General features: G+C 44.7%; 2 protein-coding genes across 10 annotated transcripts in view; one reads left to right on the top strand and one right to left on the bottom strand.

Moving 5' to 3' along the window:
• The window catches only part of NETO1 (neuropilin and tolloid like 1), a 128,334-nt gene extending 118,249 nt beyond the window's left edge, over positions 1 to 10,085 (bottom strand). For 7 of the 9 annotated variants that reach the window (XR_013370873.1, XM_077882468.1, XM_077882335.1 and 4 more), the window contains exons 1-4: positions 9,657 to 10,073; positions 7,645 to 7,698; positions 7,274 to 7,411; positions 460 to 708 (exon numbers count right to left, since the gene is read on the bottom strand). Coding sequence is in view for 7 of the 9 variants with exons in the window: in XM_077882468.1 (XP_077738594.1) it covers positions 460 to 708; positions 7,274 to 7,411; positions 7,645 to 7,698; positions 9,657 to 9,684 (469 nt within the window). In the remaining 2 variants the exon portion in view is untranslated. Of the gene's footprint in view, positions 1 to 459; positions 709 to 7,273; positions 7,412 to 7,644; positions 7,699 to 9,656 lie in introns of all 9 variants that reach the window. The other 2 variants (XR_013371087.1, XM_077882518.1) reach the window with 2 other exon arrangements.
• LOC144296294 (uncharacterized) lies at positions 9,683 to 14,463 on the top strand. The gene is made up of 3 exons (XM_077869431.1): positions 9,683 to 9,751; positions 9,810 to 10,436; positions 12,809 to 14,463. The coding sequence occupies exons 1-3, from the start codon at positions 9,683 to 9,685 to the stop codon at positions 12,959 to 12,961; spliced, it is 849 nt and encodes a 282-aa protein (XP_077725557.1). The 3' UTR covers positions 12,962 to 14,463.
• Positions 14,464 to 17,351: the final 2,888 nt, after the last annotated feature.

Raw genomic sequence — 17,351 nt, 5'->3', positions numbered from 1 at the left:
GAACCATTTGCTTTAAAAATTATAATTTTCAGAACAAAAGAATTTTTCATTCAAATTCTCCAAAGATTATTTTGATGGATACATTTTACAATACTACAATTGCCTTTTCAAGTTTATAGGGATTCAATGTATGCTGTAATTAGTTTCTTTATTACAGGCTGCCTCTCAAATTACACATTTCAGCATAATGGAAGTCCATTTAATTAACTGTGCTCCTGACGATCATGCCGACCCCTGAATCACTACACTTCACCTCTAGTGGAGACTAAATTTTAAGGAAACTTTCTTTTCCATTCAGAATTTATAAAACGAAAAGAGAAAGTACTGTATATGTGATTTTAAAAAGAGCTAGAAAATTCTTTGAAAAAATATGAAGTTGTCTTACAAAAGTTCTTGTACTACAAAGACAGACAACTAAGGAAGAAAAAAATATAAGAAAAAAACCAAACCCTCACTTACCAGGTGTGAAATTGTATCGAGCTGAAAATCCCATAGATTCCAGCTCTCCATCAGCAAAAAATTTAATCCATAGAAATCTTCCACTGGATTTTATTACAGGTGGATTTTGTTGTCCACAAAAACGTCCAATTATTGGAGAAAATCCGAAAGGTCCATCTCGAACTTCAATATGATCAAATTTGCACTCCCAAGACGGTTCAATAGAGTACTTTTCATCAAAGTAAAGTTCAATGCACTGTCTTGGGGCAGCTGAAAAAAGGAAAGATTCTATCTAGAAGGCCATTTTTTACTCTTTAGTTAGATTTTTGTAATTCTACTTCAGATTTCATCTGTACATCTATCAAACTTTGAGCATGACATGCATGGAAGTGCAAAGCAAGTTTCTAACACTTAGCATTCTAAGGGATAACATTTCTGTAAGAATGTCTTAGGGATGCTCCTTAAAACTCATGATGTTGCACACAAGATTATTTGGACATAAAATGACCATTTCGATGTCTAACACATTCCTAATAAATCACAGTATTTTTGTAAAAGACCACTAACATCAGGTTTAGAAAGTAGACGTCTTTTTGTCACCTTTCCCATATCTTCTTAAGTATCCAGTTTTAAGATCAAAAACCACTTAATGGGTGGCTTTTGGGTAGGTGGGTGGCTCAGTGGTTGAGCATCTGCCTTTGGCTCAAGTCATAATCCCGAGGTCCTGGGATTGAGTCCTGCATCAGGCTCTCTGCAGGGAGCCTGCTTCTCCCTCTGCCTGTATCTCTGCCTTTCTCTCTGTCTCTCTCATGAATAATATTAAAAAAAAAACCACTTAGGAATTGTTCAGCACAGAGTTATCCAAACATTCAAATAGTCTCAGTCAAACGTCTTGGTTAGACCCAAATGCATATCCAAGGGCATTAAGAATACTTCTTCTAGCACACAAATCTTACCATGTTACCCTCAGGTTTCAACTTATTCAGCAACTCTCTATCAGCTACAGGAAAATGATCAATGCACTTGACATTGCAGGAGCTTTATGGGTATCCTACAACTCATACTTCCAGGGTCTCTCCACTCCACACACAGCCCAAACTCAGGCCACTTCAGACACACTGTGTTTTCTAAGGCAACAGGTTCTTTCAGGCTCTCATGTATTTTTCCACTTTCTGAAGTATCTATCTTCAATTTGCTAACTCCTCTTTATGCAGGAAAATCTTGCTTAAAAGAACCACTCCTCTAAATCTGCTCACTAAAGACAAAATCTATTCACCTTATTTCAGCATTTAGTACAGTACTTGTCATTGAGGATTTCTCCAAAAAAAAATCTCTGTTGGATGAATAGTAAATGAGCTTATCTTCATAAATGTTTTTTATAGCTCTCTAAAGAGTCAGGAAGAGCCTCATAGGGCCAGCAGCTCTAGAAACCTCCACATGGATGCATTTGCTAGTTCCCTTGCATTCTTCCTTTGCCATGTCCAAAAAAGCTCAAAATCCTGGCACTCCAGACTGATCTTCAGCCAGGATACCCCAGAATAGCCATAACAGTTGTCGAAATATCTGCACACATTTATCCTAGTTAGTAAACAGCTGTTGCCTTGAGTCCTTTGAGTGCTTCCTGGCCATGTGGCCCTCTTCAGGGACCAACACCCTCCAGAAACTTGCAAGTTACAAACTGGCACAGCAGGGTCTGCTCCCCATGTGGTCAGTAATCATTCTGAATGACTGCTATCCACACCACACCAGTTCTTAAATATGTACTGAATATCATCCTTGATTGCTTTAAAATTAAAGCCTTGCATGCATGGATATCAAAAATTTATAGAGAATTGAGATACATGATGACTTGAAATTTAGAGAATTATAGAATAATCGGAGCTCATTCGATTAAAGGTCAATGAATGTGACAAGACTATTTTAGGAATTATTATTATTTTTTTAGGAATTATTTTTAATCTCTAAAAAATGTTTATGACTCTTTGGACATTGAGAAGAGATATTTATTACTCTTACAAAAAGAAAGAAAGAAAGAAAGAAAGAAAGAAAGAAAGAAAGAAAGAAAGAAAGAAAGAAAGAAAGAAAGAAAGAAAGAAAAGAAAGAAAAAAAAAAACAGGAATGGTTTTACCAACCACTACTGTATATTCACAGAGGTCAACAAATGTACTATTACCATAATGGTAGATTTGATGATGTTTCAATGATTTTTTTAAACATCTGCAAATTGGAAAGTATCCTAAGAAATTATTTGGAAAACCATGTTTTTCCCCTTGAGGTTATTAGTCCCATAACAAAAAGGCAAAGGCTTAAGAAAGTGGACCTATTATTAGCGTTAAGCAGATTGTTTATATGTATTACAATCTTATAGACTGTGCCTGGTTGGTTATCTCCTCTTTGGCAAGCCAGTATGATAAGTTTTAGAGGAAAACAAACAATTTCAGAATGAAGAATGTTTTTTTTTAGATGTAAATAATGTATGGCTTAGGGAATAGTAAAGCAATGAGGGCAACCTTTGCTAATTTACTTAAATCTCTATTAAGCAATAATATCAATCTATTTTTCCTTATTAAGAAAAGAAATGCAGGGCCATCAAACATGAGCTCATTTATGTATATCTTTATTTTCACTGTTGCTTAACTTCTGTCCAACATGGATGAAGAAACCTCTCAACATTCCTTCACAACACTTACTATCATCATGGCTTTGGGTAGGCCTACACTTAATGTGGACAGTCCATCTTTCTTTGGTCCAGCACATTGAGCTACACACACTCATACATGAAATTCCACTAACTGAATTTTAGAAGGCAGTAAAATAACGTTTTAAAAATAAGCATGTCATAGAGTTGTTGTAATTAAAAATAAGTGATTATAGGGATGCCTGGCTCAGTGGTTGAGTGTCTGCCTCTGGCTCAGGTCGTGATCCTGGGGTCCTGGGATCAAATCCGACATCAGGGTCCCTGCAAGGAGCCTGCTTCTCCCTCTGCCTATGTCTCTGAGTCTTTCTGTGTGTCTCATGAATAAATAAAAAAAATATTTTTTTAAAAAAGTGATGATAGTGTATGCGAGTCCCTGGAAACTAAGTTTAGCTCCCTACACTTACATTTTCCTCTCTTTCCAATCACTAATGCACAGCTGCCTTGCGCTTCTACATTTTCTCTAAGTCATCTTGTATCTAAATCTGAGGTTCCTTTTTGAGAGGTCTTAACCCCTCCTAACATGTCTTTGGACACACTGGAACGTCTGAGTACTTTCACCTGAATAGTGCACAGAGGTACCAGATATTGCCTCCTATTTGTGGACAAGCTGAAATCCATGAAAGGGATCTTTATTTCTGGGACTAGGACTCCACCCTCATTCCTCAGAATCTATCTGCCCTCAAGAAACTTGACCGATGACTTAGACCTTTCTTGTATTTTACATTTACCTTTTTCTATCGAATAGGCTACTCTTTTCAGAATGAAACATGACAATATGCCCCCAGAAAGAAGAAAGGACAAAGAGAATTTGTCTTTCTACCTTCGGTCCACCAATATCCACCCCCCACAACTCCATCATCTGTGAGCCAGCCTCTGCCCCCATGAGGGCAATGAGTGCACAAATCCTAAGGTTACCATCAGCCTCTCAAAGGCTTCCTGCAATAGATGTGTTTGCTTTTTCCTCATCTCTCTTTGCTGTGATAACTGGTACTTTAACTACTCCCTTCCTCCTGAAATGTTACCTGCACTATATGCTAGGTCATCTTTCACCTGACCTCCAGTCCATCTTGTAGGTTTGTCCTGCACAGTCCCTGCTACCCTTCTCCTTATGCTCCCAACCCTTACCTGTTGTTTTTCAGAAACCTATCCTATGTCATCTTTCCGCTCCTTCTAGAACAGTGCTCTGGGTGCCACTGGAATTCCAATGGAGAGCTATTATAATATATGAGGCCCACAGCTCCATCAAAGACCGATTCAACCAGACTTCTTGGGGACAGACCCAAGCATCTGTATTTTTTGAAAGATTTAAAACATAGTGCTCCAACTATTCTCTCTGCATCATTTTATTCATACCAAGAGTCTCAACAACAATCCATATTTATGACTTATAAATATCTATTTTTAGCCTAGAGCTCTCCCGTCAGCTAAAGACTCATGTATCCTATTTCTTTACGGGACATCTCCATAAACACCAAAATGGAATTCATTATTTTTTCCTGTAAACCCTTTTTCTCCACCCATGTTCTTTACCTGGCATAGCAATTCCAACTATACATCAAGCCAAAAACTTTGGAATAGTCTTGAGATTTCCTCCCTTTCCTCCCCACATTCCATCACTCGTGACTCAGTTTCCCAAAGACCTCTCACTTCTTCCTTTGACACCACACACAGCCAACGCCACTTGTGTAGTTCAGGCTTTCTCTGTGATTTACATGGTCTTTCACAAAAGCTTCTGCTTACATCTCTTGCTTCAGTCCAAAATATCAACACATTATCTCTCCACCTAAATTATTTCCATGTCACGCTGCTGTCTATCATACAAAGCTCAAACTGCCATGGCTGGAGTAGATAGAAAACCAAGTTTTCCTTTATCTGAGACTGTCGACTTCATGAGCCTCCTTATTTGTTCCTCTTCTACACATGGGTCCTGATCACACCGTATCTCAAACTTTTGCACAGGCCATTCTGTATAGAGAATTACCTCTCAGAAGTTCTTCAAAACTAAGCAGAAGTATCTCCTCCTCCTGATAGGCTCCTCTCCTCTCTGCTCCAAATACTGCTGATTTGGGTTCCCTTTAGATTGTTTACGAAAGGGGCATGGTCCTCAGACCATATTATAAGTTCCCCAGGCAAGTTCCATGGTTGTTTTGTTAAAGACTCTCTAAACTGTACCTAGAAGAGTGCTGGTTTCTTAGTAGTTGTTCAATAAATATTTGTTAAATAAATGTTTGGATGAAACAGTGGCTAGGGGCACCTGGGTGACTCAGTCGGTCAGGCATCTGCCTTTGGCTCACTCAGGTCATGGTCTCAGGGTCCTGGGATGGAAGCCCATGTCAGACATCCTGCTCATTGGAGAGTCCGCTTCTCTCTTTCCCTCTGCCTCTATCCTCCCTCCCCACTTGTGCTCTCAGCTCTTTCTCATGCTCTCTCTCTCTCAAATGAATAAAATAATAAAAAAAAAAGAAAAAGAAAAAAACAGTGGCTGGTAGGAAGTACTTCAAAAAGAGTGTAGACGTATGATTAATAGTAACAGGAGATTCTATTGACTTCACAACTTTAAGTTTTGGCCTTGACATAACTACGAAAGAATGTAAATATGTGCATAAATATTAAAATAAAATGCTGGTGATGCTTTTTAATTCTAAATAACTATAAACACGAAAGCACAATTAATTTGCAAAGATTTGCTTCTGAATTAATCCTTTAAATGAGAGAACTAATTGATTTTATTCTTTTTAATAATTCAAAGTTCTAAAATACCATTGCTTCAAAACACAAATTATGTGAATTTAAGCAAGACATTTAACCTCTCTGTGCCTATTTCTCGGTCTATAAAATGAGAACAACAAAAAAACCCTACTTCCTACGATTAAATGTTCTAATACATGCTAAGTTCTTTCAGAGTTATATATATTTTATATATATATATGTATATATAATACACGCGCACACATATGCATATAATAGATAAGGAATATTAACTTGGTAAAAAGAACCACTAAGTATAAGCCAGAATTTCCATATTTCAATTTCCTTTTCTATCAATCACATGAGGAATAAAACTGCCAGAGCTGAGATTTCTCAGTTTTATCCTTTTATGAAAGAAGCTTCTTTTTCCTTCTGCTTTTAGCGCAGGGTGTCTTTAGTAAAAGTTCACCCTCAAGCACAAAAAAAGAGAGAGGTAGTATCTTTAACTTAAAAGTCACAGAAAGGAAAAAGAATCATTTCTAGATAAGAATTCTTGGAATCAGTAAAACAGAGAGCATTTGTCTTTCAAAGATCTACCAAATGAACTTGCCCCTCATTTAGGTATAAATACTGAGCATACACTGTCTTTTTCATTAAGATGGCTCAATCTGTCTCTGCCTGAGTGGGTGGAGGGATGAAGAAGGGTTGCAGGTTTGGGGCTATTAGGTATTAACACTTAAACAATATTGAAATCTTCATCACTAGATGAAATGATCATTCATTTTAGAAAGCTGTACTTAATCGAGTGGTGTCCGCAAGGGTAATGGAAATTGGAAATGTTCAAAGGCAAATGAATCTCTTTTTCAGCACTATTTATCTTTTGAGTTAGGAAAGAAAATGATGAAAAGAAGCATCATAATTTGGAATCCTGACTTTGGCACTGAAGTATGATAATGTCACTTGTTAGCACAAATTAAGGCAGCTATCATTCAGATTGTTTGGAAACATGACTATAGATTTATTTTTGACATTAAGATGTATTTTTGTTCTTGATATTATTAAGGGAAAAAATAACGAATATATAGGTTTTTCTACTGTCACCCAAAAAATACTAGTTTCTAAAATCGTTATACATTAGGTAATATTATGCCAACTCTGCATCCATTCCATTAATTTAGAATTCTAAATCAATTAAATCAACTGCAAAATCAACTGTTATCGATTAGCTTTTATTTGCCAGAATGTACTTATTCATATCTCATTACTAATAATTTCAATAATTAGCTTGATCCCAAATTTTACAGTTATTGATTCATTAAGAGATATTTCTCTGCACGGTCTCCAAAACCAATTTTTGTAACGTCCGTAGGCAATACTCTCCGTCTAAAGCATAGAGGTGGCCAGGTTTGGCTTGGAGCTCTCCCCAGCCCTGGCTCTATCCCCCTTACCTTCTATGATGTAGATGCACTCTCGGTCAGGGGGGTACTTGCTGGGGTAGTTGGGAGAGGTAAAGATACCTCCCTCTGCATGTTTTGTCCAAGTTCCACACTGCACTGACTTCTGAGTTTCCGAGGTGGTTTGCTTTTCTGTAAAAAATAAAAACAGAAACCATCATCCAGTTTTCTCTAGGACTAAAAATAGAGAGGACATTCTTATAATATCCATTAGCAAATTAATTTTCAAATGTTGTCTTAGTCAAAATCAATCAGTTATACACACTATAAAATGTGCAGATATTCTGGAATATTAAGAATACAGGGAACACAGGAAAAGGTAAATAATTAGAGGTCTTCCACTGCATTTTCCCAAAGAAACACACCTGTTCCTTTCTTGGTTGCCCCAGACAAATGGAAGATGATTAAACTTGCTACAACTGAAACAGAAAAGAAAAATTAGAAAGAGGTCATATCAATCAATACACACTGAAATGATCACATTCTATAACAACATAAGGATCAAATAATATCAAAGCAGATTAACTGTATTACTGTTAACTGTTCCACGTTAACTCAGAATATGCCAAAACTGGTTAGAAATGCACAAATCAGGAAAATTTCGGAATCCCTCCAGGAAGTAATGCAAGTTAAGGATGGATGAGACTCAAAAACTGCATATGTGTACCTCAAGACTTCAGAGGCAATACTGTAATCTAGTCTTGTCACATTAGAGTAGGACTTCAGGACCCGTATTTTTTCTAAACTGCCCTTGGGGAATGGCTTTGCTAGGGCCTCTGAAGGAAGAGTGAACCAGCTGAAAGGCTGTAAGGACAAAGGATGTGGAAGGACTCCATGACTGACCTAAGGTGGTGTTGTATCTGAGAAAATAAGTACTTAGGCAAATCTTTAAGGCCGGTGGGGGGAGGGGAACAGGAGAAAAACATAAATGTGGGTTGGAGGCATTAAGCAGCATTATAAAAATGTTTCTTACAAAAAGGTACTATACCACCAAGTAACCACTTCCTAAGCTATGAAATTAATTCCTCCTAACCTTAACTTCGACTTAATATTTAGTATTACCCAGAAATAGACTCTTACTGTAAGAAAGGTGATTTCTCTGAGGATTTTACTGAGCCAGTTTTTCAGTTACCAAAGAGATGATCTGCAACAAGAGTAAGTCTGCAAAGCCCCCCGCAACCGGAACTTCTCTGTTTTACTTTCACATCTTGATTCACTCAACATTTTTATAGAGCCTGAAACTAGAAAAGTAATAAAACAAGCCAGTCTTCAGAATTACTAGTTTTTTCCTCTCTTACTCTGTCCTTGTTATTTGTTTGGTTCCCTAAAAGCTCTAGATTCCACTAGGTGGGTAATCCTATTTCCCCTCAAAATTAATTTGGGAAAGGGAAGGTATAATTCACAAGGATTTCCCAAGCTGAAGCTCTCGGCAGGAGCTTACGCGTTTGTTTTCAGATTCTTCCAAGAAAAGAATGCGGGCCTTTCTATCGATGTCTGAGAAAGTGGATCAGTTCCCGTATCTGTACTCCTGCCTGCTCATCTGCTTGTAGATCACAACACTGGCCGTGGCGGTGGTTTAAACAGGCAAATAATAATAATAATAATAATAATAATGATAATAATAATAATCAATAAAATAAAATCTTATTTTAACTTGCCATGGTTCTAGACACACACGAGCACACAGGTACACGGCCGTCAGTACGGGGACGTACGCGCGGTGCTGTCTTTACTCTGCTTTTCCTGTTTTGATGGAATCACACGCGGAAACACGTACTACGACGAGCGCATCCACAAAGCCGGACTTTGAGCCGCGTGGCACAGGACTCACGCTGGAATCCTAGCTTTTTAACGTGAAATCTCCAGCACTCGTTGCCTCGCGCTGCCTTTGACTTTGCAGCCTTCCGAGGCCATTTTCCGCCCCGCCGCACGCGCCCCCACGCACCCCGCGGCGCGACACCCGAGGTCTCGGGGCCCCCGGCGCGGGCGCGGGCGCGGGCGCGGGCGCTCGTCCTCCCGCAGGCGCCCGAGAGTCCCTCCTGGGGTGAACCCCGGGCCGGCGGCGCTCGGGAGGCCCCGCGGGAGGACTCAGCCCGCGCGCCCGCCCCTGCCGCCCGCGCCTGCCGCCCGCGCCCGGGCCCCCTCGCCGCCGCTCCCGCACGTGCTCGCCCCCGCCCCAGGCCGTCGGGCGCACGGAGGACGCGGTCCTGCGCCGCCCCCGCGCCTCCCGCGACCGCGCGGCAACCCAGAAAGTTTACGGGCGCCGGCCCGGGCGGCGGCGGCGGCGGCGAGGCTGCTCCCTGCGCGTTCGGCCACGCGGGAGGAGGGGGGAGGAGGAGGGACGGCGCGGGGCCCGCGCGGCGGGAAAGGTACTCACTGTGCAACAAACTGCGTCCATAGATCATGTCTGTTCGTTACACCAGAGGCTCCGCGCTCCACGAATTCCATTTAGAGACGGGAAGACTTGCAGTGGTGGGGAGAGGACGGAGTCGGGGGGATCGTAAATGTGCGAACCCACAACCGAATTAAGGGGGGAGAGGGAGGGGGGAGAGAGCCGAGCCCACACAGCAGCAAGATCCGAATCCCGGCGTCCTCCGCCCCTGGCTCGCTGTCGCTGTCGCTGTCGCTGTCGCTCGCTCTCTCACCGCCGCGAAGCCAGCATCCCCACCATGACGCTCGCATCACACCCGGGCGCCGGGCGCCACCATCGGCACCGCCGGCGGCATCACCCTCCTCCTTTGCATCATCGCCGCCGCCGCAGCTGTCAGGAGGACGCGCGGGCAGCCGGCGCGCGGGCGGCGGCGGGCGCGGGGCGAGCCCTGGGGCGCCGGGGCCGGGCCGGGGCCGGGGCCGGGGCCGGGGCCGGGGCCGGGGCCGGGCGGCGGGCGCGGCGAGGCGGGGGCCAGTCCAGTCCGACGGCGGCGACGGGGCGGGCGGCGGCGGCGGCGGCGGCGGCGGCTGGGGCGCGCTCAGTCCCCAGTTTCATACACCACGAGCAGCAGGTCGGAGCAGCGTCTCCGGGAGGACGTCCGGCCGCAGCCCTCCTCTCGCCAGCCCTTGGGGATCTCCCGCTGAGGCATTGAAGACAGGGGGAAGGGGTCCGTCATCGGCTCGCGGGCTCCGCGCCACCTCTGCGATCTTGCGGAAAGAGGAGCGGGTGGGTGGGCGTCTGGGAGGAGGCGTGAGGGTGGCGGAGGGGAACCGGGGTGGCCGAGGGGGCGGGGAGGGGGGAGGGGGGAGGAGGGAGGAGGAAGGAGCGGGAAGACGGCAGAGTTACCAGGTGGGCGCCTGAGTCATAGCCGTGGGCTGCGCGACCCTCCGGGAAGCCCGGGGCCGGGGCGAAGCTGGGCGGCGCGGCGCGGCCGGCGCCCCCGGGGCTGGTGCGCGGCGGAATGGGGCGGCGGCGGCGGCTGCAAGGACATCACACCCGCTCGGATCCCGGGGGGAGGGGAGGGGAGGGGGGTGAGGACCAGGCTGGGATCCGTCACTCGGCCGGCGCGGGCTGAGGGGGCCCGAGCGGAGCAGGCAAATCCCCAGCCGGATCCCTACGCCCGGTACTCGGCGGGCGAGGGGGAGGGGCCATCGCGTGACAACCCCCTTTGGGGCTCAGTTTTCACTTTTTGAGGCTTGGAGATTGCGGTCGATCTGTACCCCACAGATTGCTCTGTCTAGAGGAAGCGGGTTTTCCCTCTCCTCGGGGCTCGGTGGGGGCGGGGGCGGGGGCGGGGGGCGGCGGGGGGCGGGCTCTGCCGTGGGCCGCGCTCTCGGGCTGGAGCCGAGGCCGGGGCGCGCCGCAGGCAAAGGCAGCAGCAAAAGTTTCGCGGTCAGTGGCCTGGCCGGATGCGGAGGTCGCCCCCAGCAAACTGCTTCTGCGAAGTCGCCTTCCTCCTCCCCACGGCATTTAGAACCCGCGAGGCAAGCCCAGAACCCCTCCTGCCCCACCTCTACAGGCACAGGCGCGCGCGCACAGCGCGCTTAACTCGGGGGCGGGGGGGGGGAAGAGTTGCTGGGGAAACAGCCCCGGAACAGCCCCGGCTCGTAAAATGCGAATAAATGAATAGGAAGGAACGGGAAACAGCGGGCGGCCGGCGGAGGGCCGGAGCGGCGGGACTGAGGGGGAGGCCCTCCCGGCCGCTGCCGCAGCACCTCCTCCCCCCCCACCCCCCGCCCCAGCCCCGGCCCCGGCCCCGGCGCCCTCCCCGGCCGCTGCGGACTGGCCGCGCCACCCGGACCCCGCGGCCCCGAAGCCGGAGACACCCCCCCCGCCACCGCCTCCGCGGTCCCGGCCCCCCGCAAACCCCCCGCTCCGGAGCGCGGCCTGGGGCTCGGTTGGGGGCTCGGCAGAACTAAGGAGGCCGGCGGCCGAGAGGCGGGGCGCCGCGGAGCCTGGGATCACCTCCGAAGGCCGAGGAGAGAGGACAGGCCCGTGAGCGCCGACGCGAGAGCGCTGGCGCCGGGCTGCGGCCGCCGCGGGGCTCCCGGCCTGGCCTCCACCCCCGGCACCTGCTGCTGCGGCGCGGGCCCCCGCCTGGGGGCGTGCGTGCGGGTGGCGGTGCCCGCGCCCGGGCCGCCTGCCCCCCACGGTGGCCGCTGGGGGCCGGGGGCGGGGGGGGGGGCTCCTGCCCGTCACGTGGCAGAGGGACCGTGAGGCGACCCCGGAGGCCAGCAGGGCTCCCCGGGACCAGACCCAACCTCCAGACTCCTTCCACTGAGCTTTTGGTTCCTGGATCCCAGGCAACTGCGAGTCCTCGACGTGGCCGGGAGAGGGTGTGTGTGTGTGTGTGTGTGTGTGCCCGCGCGCGTGTGTCCGTGTGTCTTTCCATCCATTTCATGAACGGTGGGTAGATGGGGCAGGAAGGAACGAAGGCCAGAGGGGCAGATCGACAGCAGAAACTGCGCACCCGCAGAGCGCCAGCTCCACGCGAACTTGGCGCGGGAGAGAGGAGCTGCCGGCTCAGGAGCCCGGGGTTGGCGCATCCACAGGAAGCCAGGAGGAGCGCCCGGGAAACCAGTTGTATCTGGCCACGCAGTCCCTGTAGAAGGGTCGAGAGGGAAGTAGGCGGGGGGGTCCCGCGGGAGTCGGGGGACCCCTGCGTGATTCTTGCGCCAGCGCTGGGGTTGGGGGTGGAGGGGAGTGCAGATGCGGAAGAGATGCCCCAACTGCAAAGAAGCACAAGCGACCAGAGGGTGGTCAGGAGCCCCTTAGAGTGGCTGGTAGATGCGTGAGTAGATAGATGGCGAAGAGGCAGGGGCCCGAGGCGGGAGGGCGGCCCCTGAGAAATAGTCCACACCAAATGTTCATAGTGGAAGGCTGAAACCTTTAAAACCGGATGGTAATTACAGTTTACATCCGGAAAATATGTCTTCTTTAGGAAAATGATAAAACCATCCAACAGCAGCGATGTTAAATTATATATCTGAAGGGAAATTACTGCATTTCTCAGTTGCCATTTGAAGAGGATAGAAACTTGGTCTTTGCTAAATCCACCCACTCAGGTATGTCTAACGTGTTTCCTACTCTTCACCCAGGTCAGTTTCCCAGCACCCCGAACGTTACTGGGCCAAGGAAGTGGCCACCGAAATTTTGCTGGAAATGCAGGAAGGAAATCCCAGAAGAGAAAAAAGGAGGGGATGGCAGGGGTGATACAAACGTTTATACATTTTCTCACTGCTCCACCATAACCTAATGGCTCCGCGTGTCTGTGTTGCAAGTCCAATTCTCTGACATAGTGGCCTGTTTGATTTATGAACCCCAGCGCTCTCCTGGGCGTGTCTGGGTCTAAGACATGGCATTTCTGCTCAGACCTCAGTGCTGAGGGCATGAGTATGCACGTCCTGGACCAGGTCCTCCGCTCACTCACCCAGAGACTGAGACTGACCCGTGGTGTGGCTTTGAACTATTGCCCTAATCCTCCTGGGCTGTGACTGCAACTTTTCCTTGAAAATTCTATTCATTTTCCTACACAGGCATGCAGAAATACTTTTAACTACCCACCACATTCTGCTCTGTTGGCACACTGCCTTCTCACTTTTGAGTTCAGAACCGCCACTTGCTGAGTAATGCTACCTCCCTAATGGGAACCCACAAGATATTTTTTTTCTGAGAAAAACCAACATATGGGAAAAGTTGAGCTTCTCCAAGGAAGGTTATGCATACATATGGTCCAACCTCAAGACATGATTGTTTTGAAACGGAGTGGTTATAAGCGGAGAGCTTTCCCTCAAAGAACTGTCCCAGAAGAGCATGCTTGTCATAGTTCTTCAAAATCAACCTCGAAATAGAGACTGCTTCTAGAAGATAAGGCTAAATGCCTACTTCTGGAACCCAGTCAAGGTGACAGTGGTTTCCTTACACTTCCACTTTATAACAAAGCCCTTAAAAGAATTGGTTTAGGACACTTGCTCCTCTGATTCAAAAGCAAGTAGTATTTGTCTGCTTGCTCATAGCTCTGTATAGAAAATTAAATGCTCCAGAGCGCCTCGGACTCTTTCCTTAATTCATCTGTGGTATTGGCATCCTCAAAGTTGTTTTCATATGGCTGTCACAGGTGATATTACAAAACAACAAATGAAATAGTGCTTCTGACACACTCTATATTAAACAATTTTATTTTAAAGAAATTATTTTCGTTTATTTACATAGTTACATAAAGTTGTGAGTTTTTTTCATTTTATTAACTCACCAATCTACCCATCATGGTGTTAGTTTATCAAACACATTTATTCATACATATGTGTTGACAAATATCAGAGTGTCTTTAAAAATTGTCTGAAATTCTTACATGAAACTGGTTTGAACCAACATGGGAAGCCATTTCCCTTGAACAGCCTGTAAACATATCATGACAGCATAGAAAATCTTCATTTTACAGAAAATAGTTAAAAGCATCGAAATCTTACATTTAAACCAGGCAAGATATCTTATGAACATGGCTAGAGAAATAAAACATGTTTTTCTTAGAAGTATGAATACGTTGTGTTGTTAGGTATCACAGGACCATTAGCCTCTTGTGGAAAATTATCGGGCCACTATGCTATTTAGCCAGTTTTCATCAGTACTTAGAGTTGTATGGTCATTGTCCACACTGTTTCATATCAAATGATAGCCGTGCTCCAGGAACAATGTATTATTATCTCTGTCTGGGGAAATGTGAGATGAATAAAAATAATTCCATGATCCACCAGTCCATGCAAAAATTTAGAAAAACCTTATTTTCCTTCTGACTGATACTTAGTTGACAGTGGCTTATAAAAATAACATCAAAACTGTTTTAAAAAAATCACTAGCCTAATGAATAGCTTGTAGTCTATAAATCAGCATAAACAAAAGAGACGTCTATAATGATCATCCTGAGATAGAAAGATCCTGTACTCTCTGTACAGGTCCACCTTTGTACTGACTTAAGCCACAGCATCTACTCACTGTGATTTTGGGGAAGAAAACAATCTCTGGTTGAAAAAGGCATTTAACCACATTTGGCAGATATAAGTTTAGCTGAAAAACAAACGTATGCATTTCATGGCAAAACATTCATTAAGAAATACAAAGTTTCACTTAAAGTTGCTAAATCACATATGTGATTATGGCCTATGGGTCAGATATAATTTTTTATCCTTGGGACGCCTGGGTGGCTCAGCGGTGGAGCATCTGTCTTCAGCCCAGGGCATGATCCTGGAGTCCTAGGATCGAGTTCCACATCGGGCTCCCTGCATGGAGCCTGTTTCTCCCTCCGCCTATGTCTCTGCCTCTCTCTCTCTCTGTCTCTCATGAATAAATAGATAAAATCTTTTTTAAAAATCATAATAATGTTTTATCTTTAATTATATAAGTTAAAAGCATCACTGAAATTTACTTCCTTTATGTATTTAGGACACATAATATTATTATGATGGTGATTCATTGGGTGTCAAGTAGATGCTTTAGAAAATAGCAAAAGTCAGGATGTGCTTGTTGAGAGTAACCCTGAATATTGGGCTAGGACAAGACTTATGTCTGACTCATGAAATAATTCTAGAGTGAACCGCTATGGTTTATGGAAATGAATGTTGAATCAAAATACTGTTTTTTTTAAATATATATAATAGCAAAGTCATGTATCTACTCTTCTTTCCTTGGATGTCCATTCTTTTATATTCAATATGTTATCAGGAAATATCCCAAATGTTTTCATTTCCTTTTGCAAGACAAGAAGAGAAATATAAAATAGCTCTTTCCTCCAGTTTTAGGGCAGACGGAATTGCAAAAAAATACAATTTCAGAGGGAGTGATACTGCAGCAGAATTTTTGCCAAGCGTTACAGTTACGATGATTTTAAAACATCAAGGGAAAATGCCATCAATGCTTTTTCGTAAATGTATCATTTAAAATAGTAGTCTTCAAAATAGTTTTCTAATTGACATATGTAGTTAATTTTTCAATATAGGTCTCTTGGAAATAAAGGATTTATTATAGTTACAACTGGCTGTGCACAGTACATGCCTCCTGTCATAATTGCTGTTCCTTCTAAAAGGATGATTTCTAACTGAGTGGAAGAAAAGAAGAGGTGGCTGGAAAGGATATAAAGCACTAAACTTCTGAGGGGCACTCTGATAGCTGTCTTAACACAGTCCTTTGCACAGAATGGCCTTCTGTCAAGGAATAGATAGGGAAAGAATGGAACAGACCCAGACCGGTAAGAATTATTATATATGCACAGGATACAAATTTGAATATTTTATTTTTTTAAATAGGTTTGCTTAGAGACTGTAAGCTGGATGGCATGTTTGGTATTATAGGAACCAGTTCCCACGAGGTCAGGGTACGAGAACTGAGTAACATCTGAGTTGAGCTAGCATCAGAGAAGACTAAGTTAAAATCATTTTAATTAATAATGAAAAAGCACAACAGTTCTTTTGGTCAAAGGTTAAAATCTGATGCTTCTGAGTTATGTATTTTATTAAGTCCAAATTCTTAACGGTCCTTGCTTCACTTAAAAATCATGTCTGGACCACAATTTACCAACATTCCCAATGTCAGCAGCCCTTGTAATCCAGACGAACAATTGATCACACTCACCACAATCTCTGCCATCCTCTGCTACTCTGAGACATGATGTAGGAAATATCCACACTATTGAACCATTTTCACTAACGTAGCTTTACATCTCTGCCAAAACTGTTATGACACCACTTTTGACTGTTTGGGACACAAGAGTTAGAATGGTTAAGGCTTATGCGTGTGAGTTAGCAGTACTTGATCTTCTCCCATTTTATCATTTTAAAAATGAAGAAAATGAGAGCAAAGGAAGTGCAGTAATTTCCACAGTGTTACTTTATTTATAACATAGTAACTGTTGGAATCCAGATCTTCTAACTCATGGTGAAAAACAAAAACAAACCTTGCTGTTCAACTTGAATTCCTTCCCCTGAGCTCAAAGGAAAGCCCTAATCTGCCATTGGTGTCCTTCCTCACTTCTGACCGAACTGTGTTATGCCTCCAGAACCACCACTGCTGAACATAAGTGTCCATGAGGGTTAGGATTAAAAAAAAAAAAAAAAAAGAGTTCAAGGAGCAATTAAAGAAAAAAGCAGGTGCATTGTAGGAAAAAAAGCACTAGGAGCAGAAATGCCTTGGTACACAGAAAGTATAAGTGGGGAATGGCAGAGTTCATTGAACTGTTGTAGTCTTACCGGAGACAATTACTACCTATTCATCCAGACACACACACGCAACATAAGGAGAAAGCAGGTGGGTACGCCTTACATATAACCAAGCTAAATAGCATCACCTGTTAGAAGACATGACAATTCCTTAAGAAGATTTTTACAGTGTCTAAATGTGATGTGTACAAGTTAAGAAGATTGGAGTCAGGAACTTGGTGGTAGAATGCAAGATCTCTCAATTAGTAAATACGTAAATATTACTTAAACTCTCGTAGCCTATTTCTCTCACCTGTAAGACAAGAATAGTAACATACAGAAGTTATTTAATGATTAAACATATTTGCATACAAAGCACTGAGCCTGACAGGCATATGTAAATAAATGTTGCTATTTTTTTTTTTTTTTTTTTTTTTATTCACACAGTGATGGA

The sequence above is a fragment of the Canis aureus genome, chromosome 1 (assembly GCF_053574225.1).
Source record: "Canis aureus isolate CA01 chromosome 1, VMU_Caureus_v.1.0, whole genome shotgun sequence".
Taxonomy (NCBI): Eukaryota; Metazoa; Chordata; class Mammalia; order Carnivora; family Canidae; genus Canis; species Canis aureus.
The sequence above is the reverse complement of the archived record's forward strand: the minus strand, read 5'-3'. Positions and strand labels throughout refer to the sequence as shown.

Coding starts and splice junctions, on each gene's coding strand:
- LOC144296294 (XM_077869431.1), top strand. CDS start 9,683: ATGTCTGTTCGTTACACCAGAGGCTCCGCGCTCCACGAATTCCATTTA. Junction 9,752..9,809: donor AGACGGGAAGACTTGCAGTG/GTGGGGAGAGGA, acceptor AACCGAATTAAG/GGGGGAGAGGGAGGGGGGAG. Junction 10,437..12,808: donor TCTTGCGGAAAGAGGAGCGG/GTGGGTGGGCGT, acceptor CTCTTCACCCAG/GTCAGTTTCCCAGCACCCCG.